This window comes from Lissotriton helveticus, chromosome 7, assembly GCF_964261635.1.
Source record: "Lissotriton helveticus chromosome 7, aLisHel1.1, whole genome shotgun sequence".
In the NCBI taxonomy this organism is placed as follows: Eukaryota; Metazoa; Chordata; class Amphibia; order Caudata; family Salamandridae; genus Lissotriton; species Lissotriton helveticus.
In genome coordinates this window covers 1,229,731,311-1,229,755,855 of record NC_136068.1, presented here as the reverse complement: position 1 = coordinate 1,229,755,855, position 24,545 = coordinate 1,229,731,311, and the positions used below count along the sequence as shown (strand labels likewise).

Here is a 24,545-nt window from a genome sequence, read left to right as displayed (position 1 = left end):
GAGATCCCCCGTTTCCCTTCGTATGTCCTTCTGGGACTCCCCAATCCTTTGACTTACCCGCTGCATTCCCGTAGAGGCCGACTGATAGCTATAGCCCTGGGTTCAGCGATGCAGAATATATTGGCACTCTGGCGCTCAACGCAGGTTCCCACATACCAAGGGTGGCTTCACCACCTCTGGATGGTGCTTGGCATGGAAAAACTCTTATTATCAAGAGCAGGGGAGGGCGCTAAATACGCTGAGTTGTGGCAAATGTTCCTGTCTCTGTTGGCTTCCAAATTTCAGGAGGTTACCTGCCCCAGATATCTCAGACTGCTGCGCCTTGCGGACACAGGGTAGGGGGTCATGGATGGGGTAGGTTGGGGCGGAGTAGGTATGCTTGGCAGGTTGACAGTGTGCGGTTGACATGGACCATGGGGAAGGGGTGAGTTGGGGGAGGGTGGGGGTAATGGGCTGGGTTTGTTTGGGGGGGTGGGTTCTTCCTTTTGGGGTCCCTTTTCTTGTTTGTAATAATCGACAAGTTAGCGTGCCTGCCCAAGGCCGGTGGAAGGGATTCAATGCTGGTGTCCTTTCACGTGAGGGTGTGCTTCATGGGGTCGGCTTGGATTGGCGGCCTATGACAGCGTCCTTGATGAGAATGCTAGAGTGCAGCCCTCTTACCGCCTTTCTACTTGCTTAAGACGCGTCCGGCCCGGTAAGGGCTGTAGGCGGCTTGCTGTGTTTAAGTTCTGACACCCCCTTATGATTTTTGCTTTGCTGTGCAACTGATCCTTCCACGCCGGCCCGCTGGGTTGTAGGCGACTTTGATTGTGTTTTTTTTTATTTTTCATGCCCAGTATTTTGTCAATAAAACAAATTTAATACTAAACATCCACTTTTATAAAATAAAATAAAACATTTAATAAAAAAGTGTCTTACAGTGGGCTTCCCTCAAGGCAACTGAATGGTTATGCCGGGCTAGGTCCCCCATATATGTTTCCATTCATCTTCAGCAATCTCTCTTCCGATCACTCGATCCCAGAAAGGCATGTATCGTGCTTGTGGGGCATGTTGTGTTGCTAATAACATGGTGTTCAATGAAGAGATTGCCACTTTCATGGTGCCTGCTCTCCGTATCAACTGCTCTATCGGTGTACATTCTCTAGTGGCGGCGTCTCTCACCCGTGGCAGGAATACCCAGTGTTTGATTTGGAGGTAATGGTAAGGCTCGCTTTTCGGGATCTTAAATTCCCTTTGACAGCTCTCAAACATGAGCACGTCATAATTGTGGAACATGTCGGATGCCATCAAGCAGCCCCCTCACGCGGCCGGTGAAAGTGCCCTTCATGTAGTGATGGAGGAAAATCAGGGTTCAAATGGATGGGTATATATAGGGAAGGGAAAGAGGTCCACCCCTCTTTTTTCATGATCTCGTCCCACACTTAAGTGTAGTTTGTGTCGGGGTGCTGAGATACGCATTCGCTGGCAGGTCCTTTTGTGGTTTCTAAAGAATATCCGAAATGGTTCTGCCTACTATCACCCTGTCCATGTGGAGCCAATGTTTATCGGACTCCCTCATGGACTATTCAACAACCACCCATAACTGTGCTGTTTGATAAAGCACGAAGTCAGGTAGGGCCACTCCCCCATCTTTTTTGAGCGTCGTAGCATGTGCAAAGGCAGCCATGCTCTTCCACCCTGCCAGATGAATTAAGTAACAAGAGAGCGTAATCTAGGCCGTAGATCCCGATCTAGATCCACCGGGAGCGCCTAAGTATAGGAATTTTGGCAACACTGTCATTTCGACTGCATTTATCCTTCCCACCCAAGAGATGAACAAGGGCCTCCACTGCTTAAGGTCTTGCTGGAGTTGCAACATCCAGAGGGAGAATTGGCCATGTACAGATCCCTCATGAGATCTACTCTTTCCTTTGATGTGTGTTCAGAGTAGCATTAAGTTGATGCATTTACCACGTAGGACTGCTTTAAACGCGTCCTAGTTGTTTTGGGGAGGGGGGAAGTGGCCTGTGGGTGATTTAGTTCAAAGTATTCAGTGATGGAGACCCGTAGCTCATCTCGAAGGGTTTTGTCCCTGGTGATCGAGATCGGAAAGTACCATTAGGGCGTACCAGGTCTCGCTTTTCCCCATGCCAGGTTAATGGTCACTAGACTATGATCTGAAATTGAAATCTGGAGTATCCGAGCTGCCTGTAACTGACCCAGCATCGATTGACTGAAGAAAATATATTCTATCCTGGGGTAGGACTGATGTACATGTGAAAAGAAGGTGTAGTCACTGGTGGTAGGAAGTAGCGTGCGCCATGCATCACGAAGACCTAAAGTCTGTATTTTCTGTTTAATCCCTTTAGAGAAGTTGTTGATGGCCGCCCTATGAGAATGAGAACTATCTAGATCAGCGTGCCAGGTTAGGTTAAAGTCTCCCAGAAGTACTACGGGTCCTTCCGCAAACTGGCTAATCAAGTCCAGAAGGGTGGTCAAGAATACCGCTTGCCCAGAGTTGGGGGCATGAATGGAAATAAAAGTGAAAAGTCTGCCCCTCAGTTTCTCCTTCACCATAAGTATTCTCCCGTCCCGGTCAGCCTTTATGGCATCGGGTTGGAACTTGGCCGAACTGAGAAAGAGGAGAGCAACTCCCTTTTGCTTGGTGTTGGCAGAGGATCTATAAGTTAAGGGATAGCTTTTGTGGCATAGCCGAAGCTCCTCAGACTTTTTGAGATGCATTTCCTGCAATGCCACTACCTCCAATTGATGATCGTTAAGGTATTTCCATATTTTCTGCCGCTTGAGCGGCGAGTTTAGGCCTTTAACATTCCATGAAGCTATGGAAACCATTGGGAAAAATGACCAGTCTCACCGTCTCGTCTGTCCACCCATCGTGAGCTTTGCTTAACCCCTTGGGCCTCCCCCTCTGCGTCCTCCCATGTCGGGAGTAGATTCAAAGAGACGGCTTGCTTGTCCCTTGTGAAGACCCTGGGCGGCTGTCCCACTTTACCACCACCAGGAACCCTCCCCCCTTAACATAACAACCCCAAAACCCCCCTGAAACTTTTCCCTGGGGAGCCAACAGGCACCCAGCTCGGCAATTCTCTAAGTAGAGAAGTATGGTTGCGGGCGTTACAGACAGGGTCCGGTCCCCTGGCTGCCGCTTGATGCCTTGAGAAGTGAAAAGACCAGTACTAGTCTGGCGTATCATATCCTTTCCCAGGATTGGGCACCAGTGCTCTCAATTTCATTATGTCTCTGATAGCGAGTTCCCCATAGAGGAAGTGTCCCATAGTCACACCATGCGCCCCCTTGTGCACGGCTCACCAACTCCAGTAGTGCCCTCATTTCTGGTTTGACTTGCCCTTCAAGACCGTGCACCACGGCTGGACAGGTCTCTGTGTCGGTTCTTGTCCATTCGGAGAGCCGGAGTCACTTTCGTCTTCGGAGATCGGGAGACCCAGAATGCGAAGACCCTCTGTCAAATCTGAGATGTGATAAGATTTACTATTGTATTCGAAAGTGAGCCCAAAGAGGAAAGTCCAGCGGTAGCGCACATTATCTTCGCGTAGTTTAGTGGTAATTGGACCTAGCAGCTGCCTGCGTACCAGTATAGAAGGAGTCAGGTCGTGAATGAGCACACACTTGTAGCCTTGGAAAGAGATCTCTTCTGTTTTTCCTTGCCACATTCAGGGTCGCTTCTTTTGTTTTGAAGGAATGCATCTTAACGAGAATGTCTTGTGCGCGTCTGCGGACACGAGACTGTGGTGTCCCCACCCGGTGGGCCCTTTCTATCTTGAGCTTCATCTGCCGGGGGCTCAAGATCTCGGCGAAGAGACCCTCCACGAAGGCCTCCAGATCATGCCCCTCCACACCTTCCTCCAGGTATCAAATCCGAATGTTCTCCCTTCTGGACCTATTTTCAAAGTCCTCTGCCTTCAGGAGGACTTGGTGGAGTTGCGTCTGAAGAGCTAGCTGCGTATCCTGTAACTTAGAGAAGCGAGCGTCCAACTCCTGCGCCTGTTCTTCCACTTCCAATACTCTGAGCTGCAGTGTTGTCATCTGCTCAGTGAGGTTACCCTTCAGTTGATCTATGGATGACCCTAGGTCCTGCTTAATTTCTAGGCAAAGCTCTGCTTTAAAGACCCTCAGGGAAGCCTCTAGATTTTCTCTGGTGAGCGCTATCTTGCGCAACTGTTCCCCTTCGACGTGGGCTTGGCCCTTCTCAGATGCAGCAAAGTAGCTTGAGACCTTGTTTGCCACTTTTTTTGGTGGCATAAGGGCAGCGAAACGTGCCTTCCTCCGCCGGGCCACGAGCAGCTCCTCTGGATGATAGCCTCTTGGGTGCTGTTGAAAAACGTGCAATGGGTGCTGTAATGAAACTTGACTTGTAAGAGGGATCACACTGTGGGGGCCATCTTAGGGTCTCAGGCACCTGCAGAAATTCTTGGTCTGGTTGTGCTCAGTGAGAAGTGCAGCTCAGCCAAAAGTGCCCCATCTTGCAGCGTGCCCCATCATGCAGCTTTTATGTGGTTGCTTAGAACTGCATAACCACCTCCCATGTATTCCCCAGATCAGGCGCCATCTTAAGGTCAGACATGAGTGCACCCTTCCAGTTTCAACAAAGGCCCACAGTTCTGAGCCTCACTGGCGCAGCTTACTATAGGGGATAATTCACCAGGGCAGCTCACACCCAGCAGAGGTGCACCGCCTCCGTGCCTCGCTCACCTTATTCACAACGCGACGCGCTACGATCGCGTTCTCCCAAAGAGCCGCATCTTGCCTCGCAGCTCTGCAATGTCACCAGGTGCGGTGTGAAAAGCTGTGTTGACCCTCAACTGGCTCTCCACAGCCTCTCTGCGCAATCGGACTCGCAGGTTCAGCCTTCACTCCTCAGGGACTGTGACTCGTCATGGCCACTGGTAATTAGGGTGCTGCGTCTTCCTCGTCGTTCTCAGTCCTCAGCACCATTTTGGGAACACCTCGCGACCTCAGTCCCTCATTAGTTTCACCTCGCTGTAGCTCAAACTGTGCAAAGTCAGGACCTCCTGGAGATTCTTCCTGCTGGACTGACCCAGGCGAGATTAGGTCCTCCACATGTGCTGTATACGGCTTGTGCCAGGCTTGGGGGTCTGGAGCTGAAGCGGACCACATCCGCTCAGCCATCTTGCCTGGCCACGCCCTGCAACATTTTTTACCCCTGTCCACATCTGAGGATCTCCTTTTCAGAGGATTTAAGTTTTATGAAAGTTCAGAAACATCTAATAGTCTACCAGTATTAGATGAGGTCTGAGGAGTTCAGCACAAGGTTTTTTTTTAACCACTTTTAGAATTACCTGTGTATTGTCAGTGAAACTGTAATAAGTCAGCTTGAATGGAATGTGATTCTCAAACGTAGGAATAGGTACACAATGACGAAAAGAGGGTTGATCTTTGAGTTTTGGAGGGCTTCTATCTGAAGGATGGAATGTGCTGGACGGAATGGAGCAGGACTATTTGACCCTTGTCTGCAATGAAAAATCCGATTCAAGTAAGAGCCATATCCAGGAGCCCAGTAATGTAAAGAAAAGTCAAAACTGAATATCGAATTCAGTGATGCTTATTAGTCTTTGGAGTAGTGGTTGGTGTTAAGAAGTCAAGAGAATCAACAGTGTTTGTGAGTACATCGCAGATGGCATTCAAGGAATCCTGTTCCTTTGTCTGATATGAGGTTATCTTGTTGAAATACGGAAGATATTTGAGAAACAGATACCCTTCCAACATCTATATCCAAGGCTGCCTTTCTGGAAACTACCTTGAACCAGGCGCCGAACAAGTCACAAGCCCTGTTTAAAATCGTCAGGGATCTAACCCACCCTAAGTGCGTGGCTAACACGGTCCCTGCGTCGCAGACTTTGTGTGACTCCCTGGCGGACGCTTTTGAGGAGAAGACCGCTAAGATCTTGGAAGGTCTAAAAAACTCAGTGCCTCTGGCTCTCGGCGTGGGAGGTCCAGTTGGCCCGTCCAGTCGACCCCGGCCGGCTGTATCTGACGCCAGCCTGGGAGCTCCGGACGGACTACCTAGTCGACCCCACCCGAGTGACCCAGATCTTAGTTTGGGAGCTCCGGACACTCCTTCCAGTCGACCCTTGCTGAGTGGACATACCCTTGCTTCGGTGGCTTTGGGTGTTGGGGCCGGTCCAACGGGGCAAAGCAGGTCTGCCTCTAGTCAGGCAGCCTGGGTAGCCCAGGATACCTCGCCCAGCTGGCCCCGGCCGAGTGGTTTTGTTCCCAGCTTAGGAGCTCCGGAAGCCGTGCCCAGTCGACCCCAACTAAGACACTTTGCCACCCTCTCCTTTGAGGAGTTCTGCAGTCTGGCATGTACAGTGACTTCAGGCTCTCCGCTTGATCCACTGCCTCCCAAATTCTGGAAGACATTTCAGGCGGAACTTTTCCGGCCTTTGTATTCCATCTGCCTCCAGTCTTTGGACTCGGCAACGGTCCCTGAATGTTGGAAGCTCGCAGTCGTGTCACCACTGCTCAAGAAACCGACGCTGGACCCCGCCTGTCTTTCCAACTATAGGCCAATCTCCTTGCTACCCTTTCCTATTAAGATCGTGGAAAAGTGGGTGACCCGCTCTCTCTCTGGCTTCCTGGAAGAAACTGGATGGTTCGATGAGTCGCAGTTCGGTTTCCGCCCCGCACATGGGACGGAATCCGCACTAGTAACCGTTTTGGACAATCTTCGTTCGCGAGTCGACAGTGGTCGGGCAGCCTTTTTGGTGCTGCTCGACATGTCGGCCGCGTTCGACACGGTTTGCCATCGGACCCTCATCAGGAGGCTTGAGGAGTGCGGGGTCACAGAGAGGGCAAGAGACTGGCTGGTATCTTACCTTAATAACCGGCAGCAGATGGTCACGCTCCCCCCGTATCAGTTAGAGCCGCGGAAAGTAGGGCAGGGGGTCCCACAGGGCTCGGCCATCAGCCCCATATTGTTCAATCTTTACCTCCGCCCCTTGGTCCAGCTTATAAAATCTTTCGGTATCTCGGCTTTTAACTATGCTGACGATACCCAGCTGGTCTTCTCCCTGGAAGGTAGTAATGCGGTCCCGCTGGAGACATTCCATCGCTGCATGGCAGCTACGGCGGACTGGCTTCGGGCTAATTCCCTACAATTCAACAGCACAAAGACCGAGGTGCTCCATTGTTCCATGGACCGGACTCCGAGGGCACTCCCGGAGAATTTCTGGCCTGCCACGTTCCCCGAGACGGTATCGGCCACAGCTGGACATGCATGTCAACAAGACCATCTCTTCGTGCATGATGCTGCTACGCATGTTGCGTAAAGTACTGCCCCTTTTCCCTGCACTGGCCAGGCCGGAAGTAGTTCGCGGGACCATACTGAGTCGTTTAGACTACTGTAATGCGCTACTTCTGGAGGCACCAAAAAATCTGCTGGGGAAGCTACAACGGGTGCAGAACATGGCTGCTAAGCTGGCTCTTTCTCGTCCAAACTTCAGCTCCTCTACCCTAGCATTAAGGAATCTACACTGGCTGCCGGTGCACCTGCGCGTAATGTACAAAGCGGCATGCCTAGTATTTAAGGCGGTACACCGACAGGGCCCAGTGCCATTGCAAAATATGTTTGCTTGGTATTCCGCCCCGCGGCCCCTTCGTTCCTCTTCGGCTCATCTGTTGGTGGTTCCGAGGTTTCAGAGAGTAAGGATGGGTGGCCGCTCGTTTAGTGTCGCAGCGGCCAAACTCTGGAACGCCCTGCCACTTCCTTTAAGAAGTCTGGGGGACTACCTTCCGTTCAGGGAAGCCTTAAAAACCCATCTTTTCCCTAGAATTGGCTGAGCAATGGAAGTGCTATCGACCGGAACTCAAGCGCCAGGATGCCCTTGGGGCGACAGGATCGCACTATACAAGTACACAAAATAAATAAATAAATAAACTATATCGATAAAAGCATGTTGAAAATTGATCAGTAGTTTGACAAAACCAACTAGTAAAGTACTTCTTCATTTAGGATGAGCCTGATGTAAGATTCTTTTTAGTTCATTGAACAGGACTAATTAAAGATTGTTAAGACACCAGATGATGCTATGAGGATGTTTATTTTATAACATGGAGGAGTGAGCATGTGCCTGCTTGTGTTTGTTCCATCTAGAACCATAATTTGTTGTTTATCTCTTTGTACAACATACCTTGCCTCCCGTATGTTAGTCAGTTTCTCTATCTTAGACTCTCAGGTTCATGGTTTACAAGACAGGCACAGCAATTGGCTGATTCTTCCAGTTCAGTTGTGAATACACGTCACTTCTCAATACTATAACTGGGGTAGAATTATCGTTAACATTTTTTAGATTAGGAAGTAAGTAAATTGATTTTATTTAGACAATTGTCCATAAAACAGTCTAAAACGCAAATAACAATTAAGATCATAAGAAACGTCCCATCCTAACTACCAAACGCCCCCAACCCACTACAGTTCTTCATTAAAACTTTGTTTAACAGACCGTAAAAACTGAGCAATCCCAACAGCCACATCTAAGTAACGCATTTCTGTCAACAGCTCCACAGCTTTTCTGCTATGAACAACACCATATTTAAAAAATAGAGGTCTTAAAAACGTAATTCAATTTACAAGATAAAAGACACAGTCCATCAGTATTTGCAGTAGGGAACACTTAACTTTCAGGGGCAGAGACCACTGTTACACTGTTATCCTGGACTCTGGTCCAGTATAGGCAAAAAGAAAAAATTGGATTGGAACCCACCCTGACCCTCAATATTTCAATTTGCAACCCTGGGTCTGGTAGCTGCAATAAATAAGGAAAAACAGTGTCCTAGCCGAGTGTAGGGATTGAGAAACTGATGGATGGTTTCTTGCGCACATAAGATGGGTCATTTAATTCCCGACACCAAAGCAACAGATCAACGCCTGCTTGCCCGGGAAGGGGGACCAAGATGTAATTGTACCACTATCTAAATGGAGGTTCCTAAGAGTAATTCATCTATTTCTTGCACCTTTGCCCAAATTGTTTTGCTGCATTGAATCTCTTCCCAGCACAATTTGGAGACTTTATACACCTTATCATCCTCCACGAATGTATTGAAATATCTTAGGGCCCAAGTAAAGGCCATGAGGCTCCAAGAGACCAGATTGTACTCTCTCTTTATCGCCTGAACCATAGTGCCCTGGGGGAGGGATAGAAGCATCCTAAGCACTACCCCTTCTAATCTGTTCCATTCATATGTCGGGTCAAGCGGTATAAAAAACTCTTCCGTAAAGACCCAGTGAAGGTATCTTCTCCTCATAGTCCCTTAGAAATTGAAGATGAGAGAGTTCCCCCAAATCTGCTAATAAAACTTGATAACAGCTGGCCTGCAATAAGACCTTCTGCTTGATGGCATCCCAATGCATACACCCCAGTTCAAGCTCCTCTTGAATTTAAGATTAAATATTTATATTGGTCGACTTGCTCCACCTCCTGTAAATTTAAATACCAATTACATTTATTTACTCTTTTCTAAACAAACAAAATCTTGGTCTTTCCCAAATTAATGTGAAGTTGTTTCTGCCTACTATAGGTTTGCAGAGCATTTAATTTCCTCTGCAGACCAATAGGGGTAGAATCTAATAACACCAGATCATCTGCATAAAGCAGACAGGCAATGTGCTGTTTCCCGATTTTGGAGGAAAAGGAGTTAGATTGGGAAATAAATGTGAGGAAGTCGGCTAGAAAAAATACTAAAAAGCAGGGGTTGCTAAAATGCACCCCTGCCGAAGGTCATTGTCAATGGGAGATAAGTGACCCAACTTATCTAGCTCTACCTGGCCTAATTACCAGAGTGCCAAGATTGGAGAACTCTAAAGAGGTTTAACGGGAGCCCCCAGGCAGCAAGTTTCCCCCACATGATATCCCTATCCACAGAGTCGAAGGCTGTCCTGAAGTCTAAAAACAGCAGCACAGCCTTTGATTTTCCTCCTGTGCCTTCTGAATAGTGGCCCATAATGCACAGCAATGATCTATGGTGGAATGACACTCCCGAAAGCCCCCCTGCTCTATTGGAATTCTCTTAGTTTCGCTGGCCCAGTCTTCTAGCTTAGATAAGATAATCTTTGAAAAAATCTTTAGTGAAATATCAAGAAGGCTGATCAACCTATAAATTTTGGGGTCTATATCGCTCCCTTTAAAAAAAAAAATCAGTTTCACTATTGACCCTTTCCAGGAAAGGGGATAAAGACTAGACATGGCAATCCAGTTAAACAAGGAAGAGTAGACAGTGGCCCACCAAACACTATCTGTTTTGAGTACTGGGATGTTATCAGGGCCAACAGCACGGCAGAGCTTTACTCTTTCGATGACTGCTTTAACTTCCCTTTTGAAAACCAAGCAACCGGGAGTTTTCGATCGAGAGTTATATGGGCCCTATCTGAGCCAGTGAGGCCCCTTTATAGATCTCTAAAATAAATAGTCCACTAGGCTTCCGGGATCATACAAACGAGAGTACCCCTATTTTGACCACTTGACTCGTTGACCTTTGGCCAGAACTTCTGCTGCTCCTTAAGAAGTAAAATTTCCTGCATCTCTTCCCACTTACTATGATAGAAGGAGGCTTTTTTGTCTGCACAAGACATTTATACTGCTGTTTACGCTTGATCAATTCCTGGGAAGACGAGGAGCTTGATGGTGTCTTGCCCTTCTGACACTTCGGCTCACCAATCGCTTCAACTCTCAGCAGTCGGAATCAAACCAACCCCCCACCCCTTCGTACAAGGGTCTGCTCGCAAACCCTTCCTTTCGTATATTTACTGTGAGACAGCCCAAAACTTGTACAATTTTACTGTACCATACAATGATATCACATACGTAAATAGGGAGGATTTCAATCTTCTCCTGTAATTGAAGGGTTGTTAACTGTTGGAGATGTCTGGGATCCAGGCGTGTTGAGAGCCTACGCAGGAAGGACATTCCTAAGGGCAAAACCCTCTCAAGGGACACTGGATCACACTGGTCAAGGACTGCATTGCCCAGTGATCACTACCCTCATATTTTGCCGCCTCAAAATCCTTAAAATGGTTGAAATGCCAAAGATATGTAAATATGTAGTCAATAGGGCTTAGAGACTAGCCCTGACGGAAAGTTACTGCTGCTGGCGAATCGTTTTATAACGTCCATTTAAATAAATCAAGCTATGATTAGTCAGCCATTGACTCAACATTTTGGCCTCCTTTTTAATGACGCTAGAAGGGAACTGCGCTGGGGAGATGTTCCAAAAATCAAACACTTCTGTTGAATAACATTTTAGGACCCTATTGTAATGTTCCCGATTCATGCCCTTATATAGGTATAAATCACCATATCCTTATATAGGTATAGAAATAATAACCATATTTAGACATAGCTCATGCAGTCCAAATACGGCAGGGATACTTCCACTAGTTCCGAAAATCCACAACGATTTCGTGAAAAACTCGGCTTCAGCAGCTAGGGACTTCTCCTTGCTCGAATACTGACTTATCCAAGAACTCATGGAGTTTTCAAAGAACTGAGACTCTTTGATGACGTTATTATGTCCACCTTTACATTAATCTCGGTACCTTCAAGGTATAAATATGCCCACACTTGCCATAGCAAACACACGGTGGTTTGGAGCAGTTCGACTATCTACTTGCCCGACGCATCCTGCTACAGCAAGTGCCGAAGGGAGCCGACCCTCCAGCAGACGCACTGAGAGAGACGCTGTCTTTTCTCTTGCTGAGAAATCCAGCTCCAGTGTTTCCAAGCTACCCTTGCGGGTTATTGGGAAATCGAGTCCAGAGACTGACCGTCTTCATTCTACACCAAGGTACGGAGCTGATTAGACCCTTAGAGAAATCTTGGATCGATTCTTGGCAAAAAATACTACATTTATGCTACACCTCACTTACTCCGTCCCTCGTACTAAGCTTAGGTTAGGTACATCGGGGTAGGCGTATTTTAGACGCACCAGTCAAGGGCTTTTTAGCCTCTGTTATTTATGTATGTATTTATCTATGGTCTAGGAACCATACAATGCTCTTACAGTATTATTTTATTCTACTCTTTTTACTGTATGCATTATATTTTGCAACCAGTATTACGATTGTAGCAGTTCACTTCTTATGGTTGAGAAAGAAGAGTGTTCAATAAATTCCTTTATTGAAAACGCCCATCTATCTATGTCTCTGCACCTCTGGTGAAACGAAGCATGCACGAATGACTGAGTAAAATATCTATCTATTGTTTCCACGACTCTGAAGATCAGTTTCATCTTGGGGAAACAAATTGTCATGTTTATGCGGTTGTCAGAAACTAAATCCCTTCTTGTGAACTCGAGAAAGTTTCTAGTGACCTCTGAGCTGGCTGGCACTCACAATTAAGTCTAATATATTCGATAGAGACCTATTAGACATAAGTCCTATGTCCTACGATATATTATTCCAATGCACAAAGCCTATTGGGAATATAGGAACTACACTACACTTCCTCCAGCTGCAGATCCTGCTGTACAGGGAATGCAGATCCTGCTGTGCAGGTAAGAGACGAGCATTAACATCCCCAGCCATTATTATTCCTGTTCCTGGATAGTTTGCTGGAAGGGAGATTAAAATAATTCCAGCCAAGAATACATTTGCCGATGGTCTTCTTTGTGAATATAAATGTTTATAAGTAGAAAGTATCTGATAATGCTGTTGCTCAGACCATTTCTACCACTGAAAATCAGAGGCCACTTATGATCTCATGATGATCTTGGTAGATATTAGTGTTAGGACACCAGCAGATGCGCTCCCCTTACCCCGGCTCCTGCCTTTACTATTCAGCACCTTCAAAGCCTTCTACTGACTGGTCCTCCCTCAAACAGGACTCCTGAAGACATACGAAATGGAAGGGTTTCAAACTTTCCTCCAGTTCACTACTGTCCTCAGGCGTTCAAACCCATGGATATTTTAACTTAGGATTCTCAGGTTTGGAGAGGACCCCTCATTCTAGGGGGGAGATAGTTCTGAAGCTTCGGTCTGCATCCTCCAAAAGGTACTGTAAGGGAAGAAACCTATTACCCTGTGCCCATGATGGCTGCGTGGGTGGCCTATCATGTACTATAATCACTCTTAGGTCATTGGGTGGCTGGCTACTTTACCATGTGCATTCAGGCCTTAAGGGTGGATTGTACAATATAAACCTCTCCCATTGGGTGATGGATAATCGCTGTGCATATTGGGTTAGCAGGAGGATTAGAACCCGACTGGGGGGCTAATGGGAGCGGGCTCTTTTTAAAGGGGCATGAGGCTTTTAGTCCTTGCACAATGCGGGGCGAAATAAAGGAGATTCTGAAAACTTCTCTACCATGTTTGCCAAGTTGAAACCCAACTGAGGTTAGATTAGGAAGGAAATCAAGTAAAAAGGAAACGGATACATTTCTGCAGAGTTGCAGGATTTCATAGGATAGGTTTTAGGAATGTTCTAAAACTGGGTACTGTGATATCTAACTACTGCTGTTTCAAGAGTCAATGCTGTCATGAGAAAGGTATCAAGCACAATTAAAAAATTAATATATATTTAAAAATATATATATACACACTTACACACACTTATTTTTACCTGTATTTTATTGAAGTATTGCCCAGCATCGAATGGTACCACATTGTAGGTAGAAATTCCAATTATGGGCTTATCAGTTGGATTCTTTGCTTTGTAAAAGGCCAATGCAGTCTCTCCAGGAACTAGCTGTAAAATAATGTATTGTTGGTTATTTTGCAATCAATTAATAATTCTCAAATGCAACATGGTAATGAAAGTGTTACTACTCCTCCACCCTTACAAACCACTTATCATCAATCAGTCAAAACAGCCTCGCCCTGTAGCATGTTTCTCACGCTCTTCCTTTCTTTTCTCTTTTGCTCAAACCACAGGCTGTACACATGACAGAACATGCCCTTTAATAACATGTGGTAAAACTAAGGACTGCTCTGCAAAAGTAAACATTTTATCAAGCATTTCCAATGTATTTTCACTTTCCCACATTAACAGTGAATACAACCTCTTTGGGGTCTTATGAGAACCACCTTTAAGGTAAGATAACACGTTAGGCTCACATTAAAGACAACATTTAGAAATTAAACCAGGTCTCTCCCCCCTTCTCAGGGGAGAATAGCTTCACCACGAGTTTAATTTATCTGGAATCAAACCACTTCTCTTAGAAAATCAAATAAACACCTGGTAAATCCAGAACACTACAGCGCTGTCAACAGGACCCCAAAGTGGAAAAACACACAACCAATCAAGTCTTACCCTTCCTTAAACTGAGACATGCATCCACCAGAACATTAGACTTACTCCCACACTTTCCTCAGATCTCACAGAATAATCTTCCTACACCTCTGTGTGTCTCCTCGCAATAAATACTACTTTATCTTGCTTTGCCTTTTCTCTTGCCTTCTTTCTGCACTGTCAGCCCTTTGCATGTTCTTGGCTGCCAGAGTGGCTATATTCTCTGTATAAGAATACCTATAATGAATGAATGAATGAATGTTATATAAAGAGTGATATGCTTCAATCAAGAATGCGGAGAGCATCATATTTAGACGATTACTTTTCAATAGAAGCCGACATCAAGAAAGAAAGTGCTTGAAAAACACAGTGGACACTGCATGAGTTTAAACATATAATAACATGTATGAGGCACGGTAAGAACAAGGATCGATAGACATGGGTGATTTGATCAGCTTAGAGCAAGTAGGATGCCTGCCAAGCTGAAAGCAATAGGGTAAGTTTCCTGTGATTGAGCAGAGTCTGGCACAAAGAAGGAACAACTGTTCAGAGAAAATAGCCATGCTCTCTGGTAGGAAACAAAGGGCAAAGAAATTCTCCTTAGATGATGGACAACTTGAATTCCATAAACTATGTGAGGTGACTACAATAGAGAAACAATAGATTTAATTCACAAAATTATATATGAATGTGTAACAGGTAATATATAAAACAAAAAACCCAACTAATATACTAACTTATTTATATAAAATATATATTTTATTGAGCATATACAGACATACCGAAAGTTACACGACCAATTAGTCATGCTGAACATGCGACTGTGAGCCACTGGAGATATATGTATACAGTCACAATGTAGAAAGAATAGGTCCCACTCGTAGCACACCAAAGCCGCTAAACAATAATATTCAATATGCATTTCTTCCAATAAGTATGTTATGGACTGATCCACCTGATTCCACATAAAGGAGAACACAAAGCGATATTGTTCCAGCACTGTCAGTTTAGCACAATGTAACCAAGCCTGTACAATAGACATAATTTTTAATTTGAACAGGGGGTGGAGGAGAGGGTGGTTGGCAGGGGAGGGACATAAGAAATGAAGATGGATTCCAACACATCCCATGTCAGAGGACTAGGTGTGAAATCATCATATACTGCTAAGTTTAATCGATAATTAATAACTTGTCCAGGTATGTGGACATTAGGAAAAAAGCGAATGGGATATTTCAATATCAAAGTATGCAAGACATTTGGTCGTACTGAGTTTGGAAGGAGAGACAACCCCTCATCTCCATTCAAAATGAAATGGTAGCTGTGGGGAGGTTGCAAACCTGCTTGTCTTCAAGATCCATTTTTTATTGCAGATTATCGCCTTTCTAGACATAAAATCTTTAGCGGTCAGGTCTCGTGCGTAGGTCTCATTCATGTGCTTGAGTCATTCTCCTTGATCTAACCTTTGGGAAGATCAAGGGTATTGTACAGTACCGAGTGCTCTCGAAAAAAAGACTCCTTCAGCTGGAGTAGATTTGTCATTCTCTGTCACCTATTGCGTCTTTTTCTCTCTTGATCTCGCATCCGCCTACCATCAGATTAGACTACATCAATTTTCAGAAGTACTGAAATCTTTTATGACTCCGATGGGGGCAAACACGTTTTTTGAGGATTCCATTTGAGCTGGAATAAGCAGCCTCTGTTTTTTAGAGAGTACGAGCGTCTATTTTAGGAAATCTAGATGTGGCACATTGTTTCCAGTGTGTTTAGTGGTCTTGAGAATTCTCGCTCTCAATTAAGAGAAATGTCAATTTGGTAATAGTGAGATCTGGTATTTAGATTACACTTGGACTAATAGGTGGAGTCAAAACAAAACCTGATTTAATGAACACAATTTGCAAACTTAGTTCTCCATGGAACAAGAAGAGGCAGTGTCATTCCTGCGCATGGATGACTTTTTAGAAATTCATAGCCAACCTTTCAGGTAAAACTAGAGTGCTGCATAATTTGTGTAGAAGAGGTAGGGAATTTCTTTAAAGTCTTAAATGTCAAAAAATAATTTAAACAGGTAAAACAAGAGTTGAGGAAAGCACCTGATCTCAAGGCATTTGTTGTAGGGATATTGTGTGGTTTAGATTTGTATGGGTCTTGGCCAAAGCAGTGGAAATCCTCTACAACCTGTCTGGGGGCAGATGTGGGAGTCCGTTCAGGGCAAACAGTCAACTGTGCTATGGTTTTATTCACATGTTTATGCCTGTGCTACAGAGGTAAGAGCCTTTCGTCCTTATTCATTTGTTCATAGTGTCTTTGCTGTGTGTATACTAATGCATTCTCTTCCTCTGCCAACTCCAATATAGTCAGATTTTGTCTACCTGGATGTAGGTGACTCCATGTCTCTCTAGTCAGGTGGTGCTTCTATTACATCTCTAGGTTCTAGGCTTCCTCAAGTTACCTTCGCCCCTTACTCTTTTCCGATGAGAGGACTTAGACATGAGGATAACCTCACAAACTTATTTTAGAATATCCAACAAACACTGCAGTATACTCTAGGACATGCTCTGAAATACTACTTCGCTCAATGGCAGTAGAGAGGCACATCTGAAGGCTTATGTAGAAGACGATCATTATGTCTATACAAGTATCAAGGGGTCATGAGAAATGCTTCTAGTTTAAAGTATTTGGATGGTTTATTTATTTTCAAAGTTTTATAGAGCGCAAACAAGATCCTTGCGGATATCAGAGCGCTTTACATTGAGCACTATTAGATATACAAACAAATAAATGTCGGCCAGAAAAAAAATCACGTATACATAACATGTCATGCAAAAGCAGTATGGTACATAATAGGAAACAAGCCTGATGATTCAAGTCAGGGTCAGTTCAGTTCGGTCTTTAAACATGGTAAAAAAAAGTGGGAGCTGTTGATCTCATAATATAATTAGTCTATGATCAGGTGTATTTTGCCAAGAGAATCGCTTTAACTTCCTTTTTAAAAGATGCGTAAGAAGCATTCAGTCTGGTTTCTGGGGTCAGTGTATTCCATATTCTGGGCGCCATCCCTGAGAAGGATCGTTTATAAGTTTTCCTCTTGTTGAACCTTTGGGGTTTCAGTAGTAGGTTTCTTGCGCTCCTTGAGGATCTGACCCCACCTGAGATCGTACCTCCATATGTATTTTAAACCCACTTGAATTACATTCAATAATGGAGTGGCACAGTAAGTTTCAGGCACCGTGTACGAATGTAAAAAAGTGTATTGTGGTCTGACTTGATACGCTTCTGCCTCAGTCTCATTGGATTTACTCCATAGGACTCTAGTGACTGAGAATTATTTTTAAATCTTTATGTCATGTTAATAGAGCTTTCTATGATACTGGACCTGTTTACCTCAGGGAAAGTTATACTTGGTATGCTCCCAATTGTACTCCGCACCCCACTGAGGAGTCTCTAATGGTAATACCAAGGTTTAATCAGATAGGTATCACAGGCAGGGCCTTCTTCTTCTCAGCTGCGGAAATTTTGAAACTCTACCGGTCACAATATGCAAAACATGCAAACAACAATATTTACAGAAATCCTTAAAAGCCTGGATATGTTCACAATAGTATTTTCAGTGCTCTAGTGTTTAATCAGCTCCATGCCCCACTTCAGCAACAGCTGCTATATCAAAGGGGTAACCCAAATAACCCTAACGCATCTGGGTAAATAAGTACATGTAAATACAAACAATGCATTGGAACGAATATGTATCACACAGTAACTCGAAGGAAAACTCAAATTATTCTTTCCGACGAGGTCCACTCTCCAGATTAATCATATATAAACCAATATCATGGACAAAAGGCAGTTTAAGCAAAAGTTTTTTATGTATCTATTATGCATCCAACGCTTTGCTTCTCACTATATTGCCACAAAACTTAGAGGCAAGGTGTAAAGTATTTATGAAGCATACCAATTTAGAAAAAGAGTCAAATTCAATCAATTATTTGACAGCAAAACGATAAAAATCCAATCATGGGAACTGGAGATTTGCAATCTTAAATGTTTTGAAACAAAGTAGCGCTTAGAAGGAAGACACGCCAACTGCACTTATCTGGTCATGGCGGACCAGGTCCAAGTCACAACTTCAGACTGACTACAATGGAGCAGGATACAAGATGCGAAGGCTTGTGTCAACCTGTGCTGTGTTGGTGTCGAAAGCCGTCAATGGGAGCTGCAGTGCGAGGTCCTGTGTCAAGATGAGTTGCGCACATAAAGCCACCGAACAGGAGTTGCAATGCAGGTGTAGAGCTACTTGACTCTGCGTCGAGCTCGATGAAGCTGCTGATTGTGCGAGGACTTGCAAAGAGATACCTCGAACTGGGACAGTTGTTGGCATTGAGCTATGTTGCGCTAGATTGGTGCTTGCGAAGCCGCCTAACAGAAGCAGACATGTGCGGTCCAGCATCGAGATGTGCAGGAGCCAAGGAGCTCTGCTATGCCCCACTAGCTCGGAACAGGAGATCAGCCGACTGACCCTTGTGGACACTCTGGAGGTTCTGGATCCAAACAGTCAGGAAAACCTCAGCAGAGCAAACCAAGCAGCAGAAGAGTCCTTGGGCAGAAGAGCAGCTCTTGGTCAGCAGGTCAGACTTCACACAGCTTGGCAGTCCTTCTTCTGTAGTATCAACAGTTCCAGAAGTGATCTGAAGAGTGGTCTGAGGGTCCCCTTTTTAGGTCATATGTAGCATTGCAGGGCAACTCACTGCTTGCTCTGTGAGACCTCTTGTGATCAAGGGGACTATAGAAGGGGACTTGAAGCCCCGCCCATCATTTTCATAGGGTCGCATCAGCGTTTATGCTAAACGCTGCCTTCCCATTGAAAGTTATGGTTTTGGGCCACTGCCCTTTCTCCTTTCTTCCGGCCCATCCAGACTGACTTGTCTGCTTTGGGGCTGCCGCAAAGCAATATCTTATCTTTATTAGGGGGCCATCTAATTTCACTCAGCCGCGTGATTATTTTTGCACCGTGCTTTCACTTAAAGTGAAAGTGAAAGCTTGATGCAAATATAAATAAGCGGCTCAGTGAAAATAGATGGCCTACAGGCTTAACTTCTCTTTATTACCCCATGGCGTCCTTTCTCTGGCCAGGAAACACTCAGATGTACTACTTTCCAGGTGTCGCACTTCACGTTTCTGAAAGCTTCGACATTCAGGAGGTGAGCGCCCCAAATTTGTAACACAATATTTATCAGACTGATACATATGAAGTAAACTTAATTCCTAATCCAATCATTCGGAACTACTTTCTCCAGGAAGCAGAAAAGAAAGCTCTCAGAGCACTAGATGAGTTCAAAGTTAGGTTGATACGCGGAGATGGGCGTAGCTAAATACAGGCAGGAAGTGGGCGGGAAGAGTCCCCAGCTGCGGCCGATGATTTCCCGCTACGGCTGCCGGTCCTCACAGTCCCGCGCTCGGTCCTGGTTCCCCAAAGTCTCCAGGACAGACGAGACAAACGAGAACGAGAGCAGGAGCTCCCCAGACTCCGCTATCTTCACATAGCTTGTCCAGCAAAAACCCAATTCCTGAGTCACCAGCTAGTAAAGGTACCAAGGCCAACAGTTACAGGGTAAAAGAAAGAGAGGAGGTGGTTCTCAAAAGGGAAGATCAGATAAAGTATCTAAAATTACTAGACCAAACCCCATTCCAACATCAAATGAACAGCTCCTTACTCCATCTACAAGTACCCGATATCCAAATCAACCGCCTGCCAATGTGCTGCAAAATGTGTTAATGATGGTCTTCTAGCCCAAATGGAACAACTAGTGAAATCCTTGATGTTACCCCTCCTGGAGAGAACTAAATTAATAAACGTAAACCTGGAGAAACTAGGAAAAATAGTAACAGCGAATTCTAGTATGTTGGAAAAGGTAGTGGAAGGTATTGAGGGCTCAAACCCCAGAGCCTCCCACAGTCAGGTCACTGGTCCAGGAGCAACACTAAGGATTCTCTTCAAGAAGTAATTAGTAGTGCCAAAAATCGGAATACTTTGTCCTGTGCCGAGCGGTGCACCGAACGGAGCAAATCACCACGCTATGTTAGAGAGGGTGAAAAAGGGACGGGTAAGGAGGTAGGAAGTCAGCTTGTAACACATGACCGGGTAGGATAGAGGCCGACGCAAGGGAAAATCGCACAGGGTAAAGAGGGTGGAAATAAACGGTTTCCCTGTATTGACCTCCCCCCAGAGTCCGTACCGTATACGGTAATATTGGCTGGAGTTCCCGGGATTAGTGAGGAAAAGCTGGAATCTCATAGAGAGCTGAAAAATAAGGTCACCTATTGGCTTAATAGGAACAGGACGCTCCCAGCCTCTACAAATGCAGAAATCCTAAATGTAAGAAGGGTGAGCTGGGTGGGACGCAGACAAAAGGACATAGAAGGCGACTGCATAATTGTAAACTTTAGACATCCTTGGGTGGTTGGGCATATATGTTACGAAGCAAGGACTGGAGGGGTGGGTGAAATTCAATCGCTTTGTCCTAACTATTTCTATGCTCGTGCTCCCCTACGCCCAACCAACTACCCCCATAACAGTCGCATAAAGAGACCATACAGCTTTAACCCCCATGACAGGGACGAGTTCCACCCCATCCTGTCAAATTGCTATGAGTTATTCTCAGGGTTAGAGGGGTGGATTGACATGAGAATAATATCATTGGCTTTATAGCGGACCATCTCTTGGGTGAGGAAAAAGTTGGAGAAAGTAAAAGTAGGAAGTTGGAAATTGATGATGGAGAAACAAATCTTGATAGTGTTTCTCCTGGGATTGGATCGGGTCCCAGCCAGCCTCCCGGGTTAAACACAGCGTATTTTGGGGAGACTAGTCTGGTGATGACTATGGGAGGTTGGTTGGATGGTCAAAGTTCGGAGAGATTGGTCATAGGGTCCCCCGAATGTGGGGCCTTAAATGTGGGAAGGAGGGAAATTAGGATAAAATCGCCGGTTAAGGTACACAATCAGAGTAACAAAACGGATGAGTTCCATAAGTTGAAAATTGTCTCCTGGAATATCGCAGGGTTAAGGAGTCAAATATTTATAGCTGAGTGGTGGGAACTGGTGGAAGACCAGGAAATCCTGATTTTCCAGGAGACCTGGGCTGTGGATCCTATCCATCGGTCTGGGTATTTAAATTTTTATAAACCAGCGATAAGAGGTAACAAGCATTTACAATGCAATGGTCTCGGCAGCATTAAAGGTAGAGTTATTGGCATTACTCATTACATTTCTTTAAATCATAAATAAATGGCATGGTCATTTGATGGGACAAACCTACTAGGAAACTGTGTTAGATAGTGAGGTAGTGAAAGAGAGCGTGTTAGTGACTTAGTGTATTTGAGAGTGATGTAGTGAGTGAGTAAATTAGTAATTTAGAAAGAGAGTGAATTTGTGAGTTAGTGAGAGTGATGTAGTTATTTTTTGAGAGTGTGTGGTGATATAGTGAGGGAGTGATACCGAAATACATAGTGATGTACTGATAGATTGAGTGAGAGTGAGATAGAGATTGAATTTTGAGTATTGTGTTAGAGTGAGAGATAGTTACTGTTATAGTTATATTGTGTTGCTGTGAGAGATACAAATACAAATGAACAAGTTACTTACCTTCGGTAACGATATATCTGTAAGAAACAGTAGTTAGTATTAGATTCCTTACCTTAGAATATCCCCAGGCGTCAGTCTGGATCCGGAAACTTTTGCGTAGCAGTACCCCTGCGCGTCGGTAGGCGTCGTCTGCAGGCGTCCCCTGCGGCTCCGCGTCGTCGGCGTCGTGATGACGTCGCTGGAGTATATAGACGCCGCCTCCGCGCGCTGACGTCAGTTCTTTGCACACAGCTTTTCCGTGCCAGAACACGCAGAGCCATGTGAGAACCAACACTGGTGCCATTTGAAAACTAGGGCCCTGAAAGGGATGTCCTTAACCCTAGGTATCAGTTCGCAGAACGGGGAGGATGGGAGGGGCGGTAAGGAATCTAATACTAACTACTGTTTCTTACAGATATATCGTTACCGAAGGTAAGTAACTTGTTCATCTGAAAGAAACAGGTTAGTATTAGATTCCTTACCTTAGAATAGATACCCCAGCAATACCAACCCCGGTGGTGGGTCTGCGAACCAATACAACCTACACCAGAAAGTCCTGGAGGACCGAACGGCCAAAGAAGCCATCCCTCCGGACTTGACTGTCCAGGCAGTAGTGCCTCGCAAAGGTGTGCAGCGAGGCCCACGTGGCCGCCTGGCAAATGTCCTGCAAAGGGACTCCCCGGCCCAGGGCAGTAGTAGCCGCCGTGGCCCGAGTGGAATGGGCCCTCAGCCCAACAGGAGGCTCCTTCCGAGCCAAAGAGTAGCATGCTTTGATGCACAGGACGACCCACCGAGAGATGGTCCGTTTCTGTACCGCCCTTCCCTTCTTCTCACCCACGTAGCCAACAAACAGTTGGTCATCCACCCGGAACTGGCGTGTGCGATCCATATAGAATGAAAGCGCACGTTTTGGGTCCAGACGATGGAGCCGCTCTTCATCCTTTGAAGGATGCGGAGGCGGGAAGAAGGAAGGCAAGGTGATGGACTGCCCAATGTGAAAAGCAGAGACTACCTTGGGCAGGAAAGAAGGTCTAGTCCGAAGAACCACCTTATCAGGATGAACAGACAAGAAAGGAGGTTGAATAGAAAGAGCCTGGAGCTCACTCACTCTCCTGGCAGAGGTGATGGCTACCAGGAAGGCCGTCTTTAAGGTGAGAAGACGGAGAGGACAGGAATGAAGGGGCTCAAAGGGAGCGCACATCAGGAAAGTCAAAACCAAGTTCAAGTCCCACTGAGGCATCACGAACGGAGTTGGAGGATACATGTGCGTGATGCCCTTCAAGAATCTTAACACAATAGGGGACTTGAACAAAGATGGCTGATCAGGTAGCCTCAAGAAGGCGGAAAGGGCAGAAAGATAGCCCTTGATAGTGCCCAGAGCAGAGCCCCGCTGGGCAAGGGAAAGGAGGAAGAGGAGAACCTCAGACAGAGGGGCAGAAAGGGGATCCACAGCCTTTGCTGTGCACCATGCCACAAATCTGTTCCACCGGCAGGCGTATACCGACTTTGTGGAGGGACGCCTGGCTGCCAGAATGACATCACAGACTTCAGGAGGCAAGTCAAATGGCCTCAACTGTCGCCGCTCAATCTCCACGCATGGAGGTGGAGACTGGACAGGTTCGGGTGGAGGACCGTCCCCTGCTGCTGCGACAGAAGGTCCTCCTGAAGGGGCAGGCGGATCGAGGGACCGACTGTCATGCTGAGTAGCTCGGGATACCAGTACCTTCGAGCCCAGTCCGGAGCCACAAGGATAACTTGGGCCCGGTCGCGCCTGATCTTCTTCAGCACTCTGGGCAGAAGTGGTATAGGCGGAAAGGCGTACAACAGACCGCAACTCCACTCGCGCCGAAAGGCGTCGCCGAGCGAGTGCCGTCTTGGAAACTCCAACGCGCAGAACTGATGACATTGCGCGTTCTCTTCTGTGGCGAATAGATCTAACCAAGGCTCTCCCCATTGCTGAAAGAGGCCTCTCGCCACATCCGAGTTCAGACGCCATTCGTGATCCACCGAGCACCGACGGCTGAGTTCGTCCGCCCTGGCGTTCAGAGAACCTGCCAGGTGTTGAACCGTCAGAGTCACGCCCTGACGTTCCAGCCATTGCCAGAGGCGCAGAGCCTCCTGGCAAAGGGTCCACGACCCCACACCGCCCTGTTTGTTGCAGTACCACATGGCGGTGGTGTTGTCCGTGAACACCTGCACCACACTCCCGTTGACAAAGGGGAGGAATGCCTTCAGTGCTAGGCGAATCGCCCGCAGCTCCAACATGTTGATATGGAGCCGGGATTCCGCCGCAGACCAGAGGCCTCTGATCTCCGCCTCTCCCAAGTGGCCACCCCAGCCTTGGAGGGACGCGTCCGTCACAACCACGTGCTCCGGTTGGGGAAGGGAGAGGGATCTGCCCCTGACCCAATCGCGGTCCGTAAGCCACCACTGCAACTGTCTCGCAGTGCCCTCCGAGATCAGGACATGGTCGGATAGGTTGCCCTGATGCTGGGCCCACTGAAACTTCAGGTCCCACTGCAGAGCCCGCATCCGCCACCTGGGGTGATGCACCAGAAGGATGCAGGAGGCCATCAGCCCCAGAAGCCGCAGCGTCAACCTGACCGAAACCCGGGATAACGGCTGAAAGATGGGAATCAGAGCCTGAATATCCCGGACCCGCCGTTCCGGAGGATA

At 46.3% G+C, this 24,545-nt stretch overlaps 1 protein-coding gene across 1 annotated transcript in view; it reads right to left on the bottom strand.

Annotated features, from left to right (window-relative positions):
- COX11 (cytochrome c oxidase copper chaperone COX11) overlaps positions 1-24,545 on the bottom strand; it is a 121,559-nt gene that overhangs the window by 32,676 nt on the left and 64,338 nt on the right. The window contains exon 3 of the mRNA XM_078654419.1: positions 13,590-13,715. Coding sequence (XP_078510545.1) covers positions 13,590-13,715 — 126 coding nt within the window. The remainder of the gene's footprint in view (positions 1-13,589; positions 13,716-24,545) is intronic.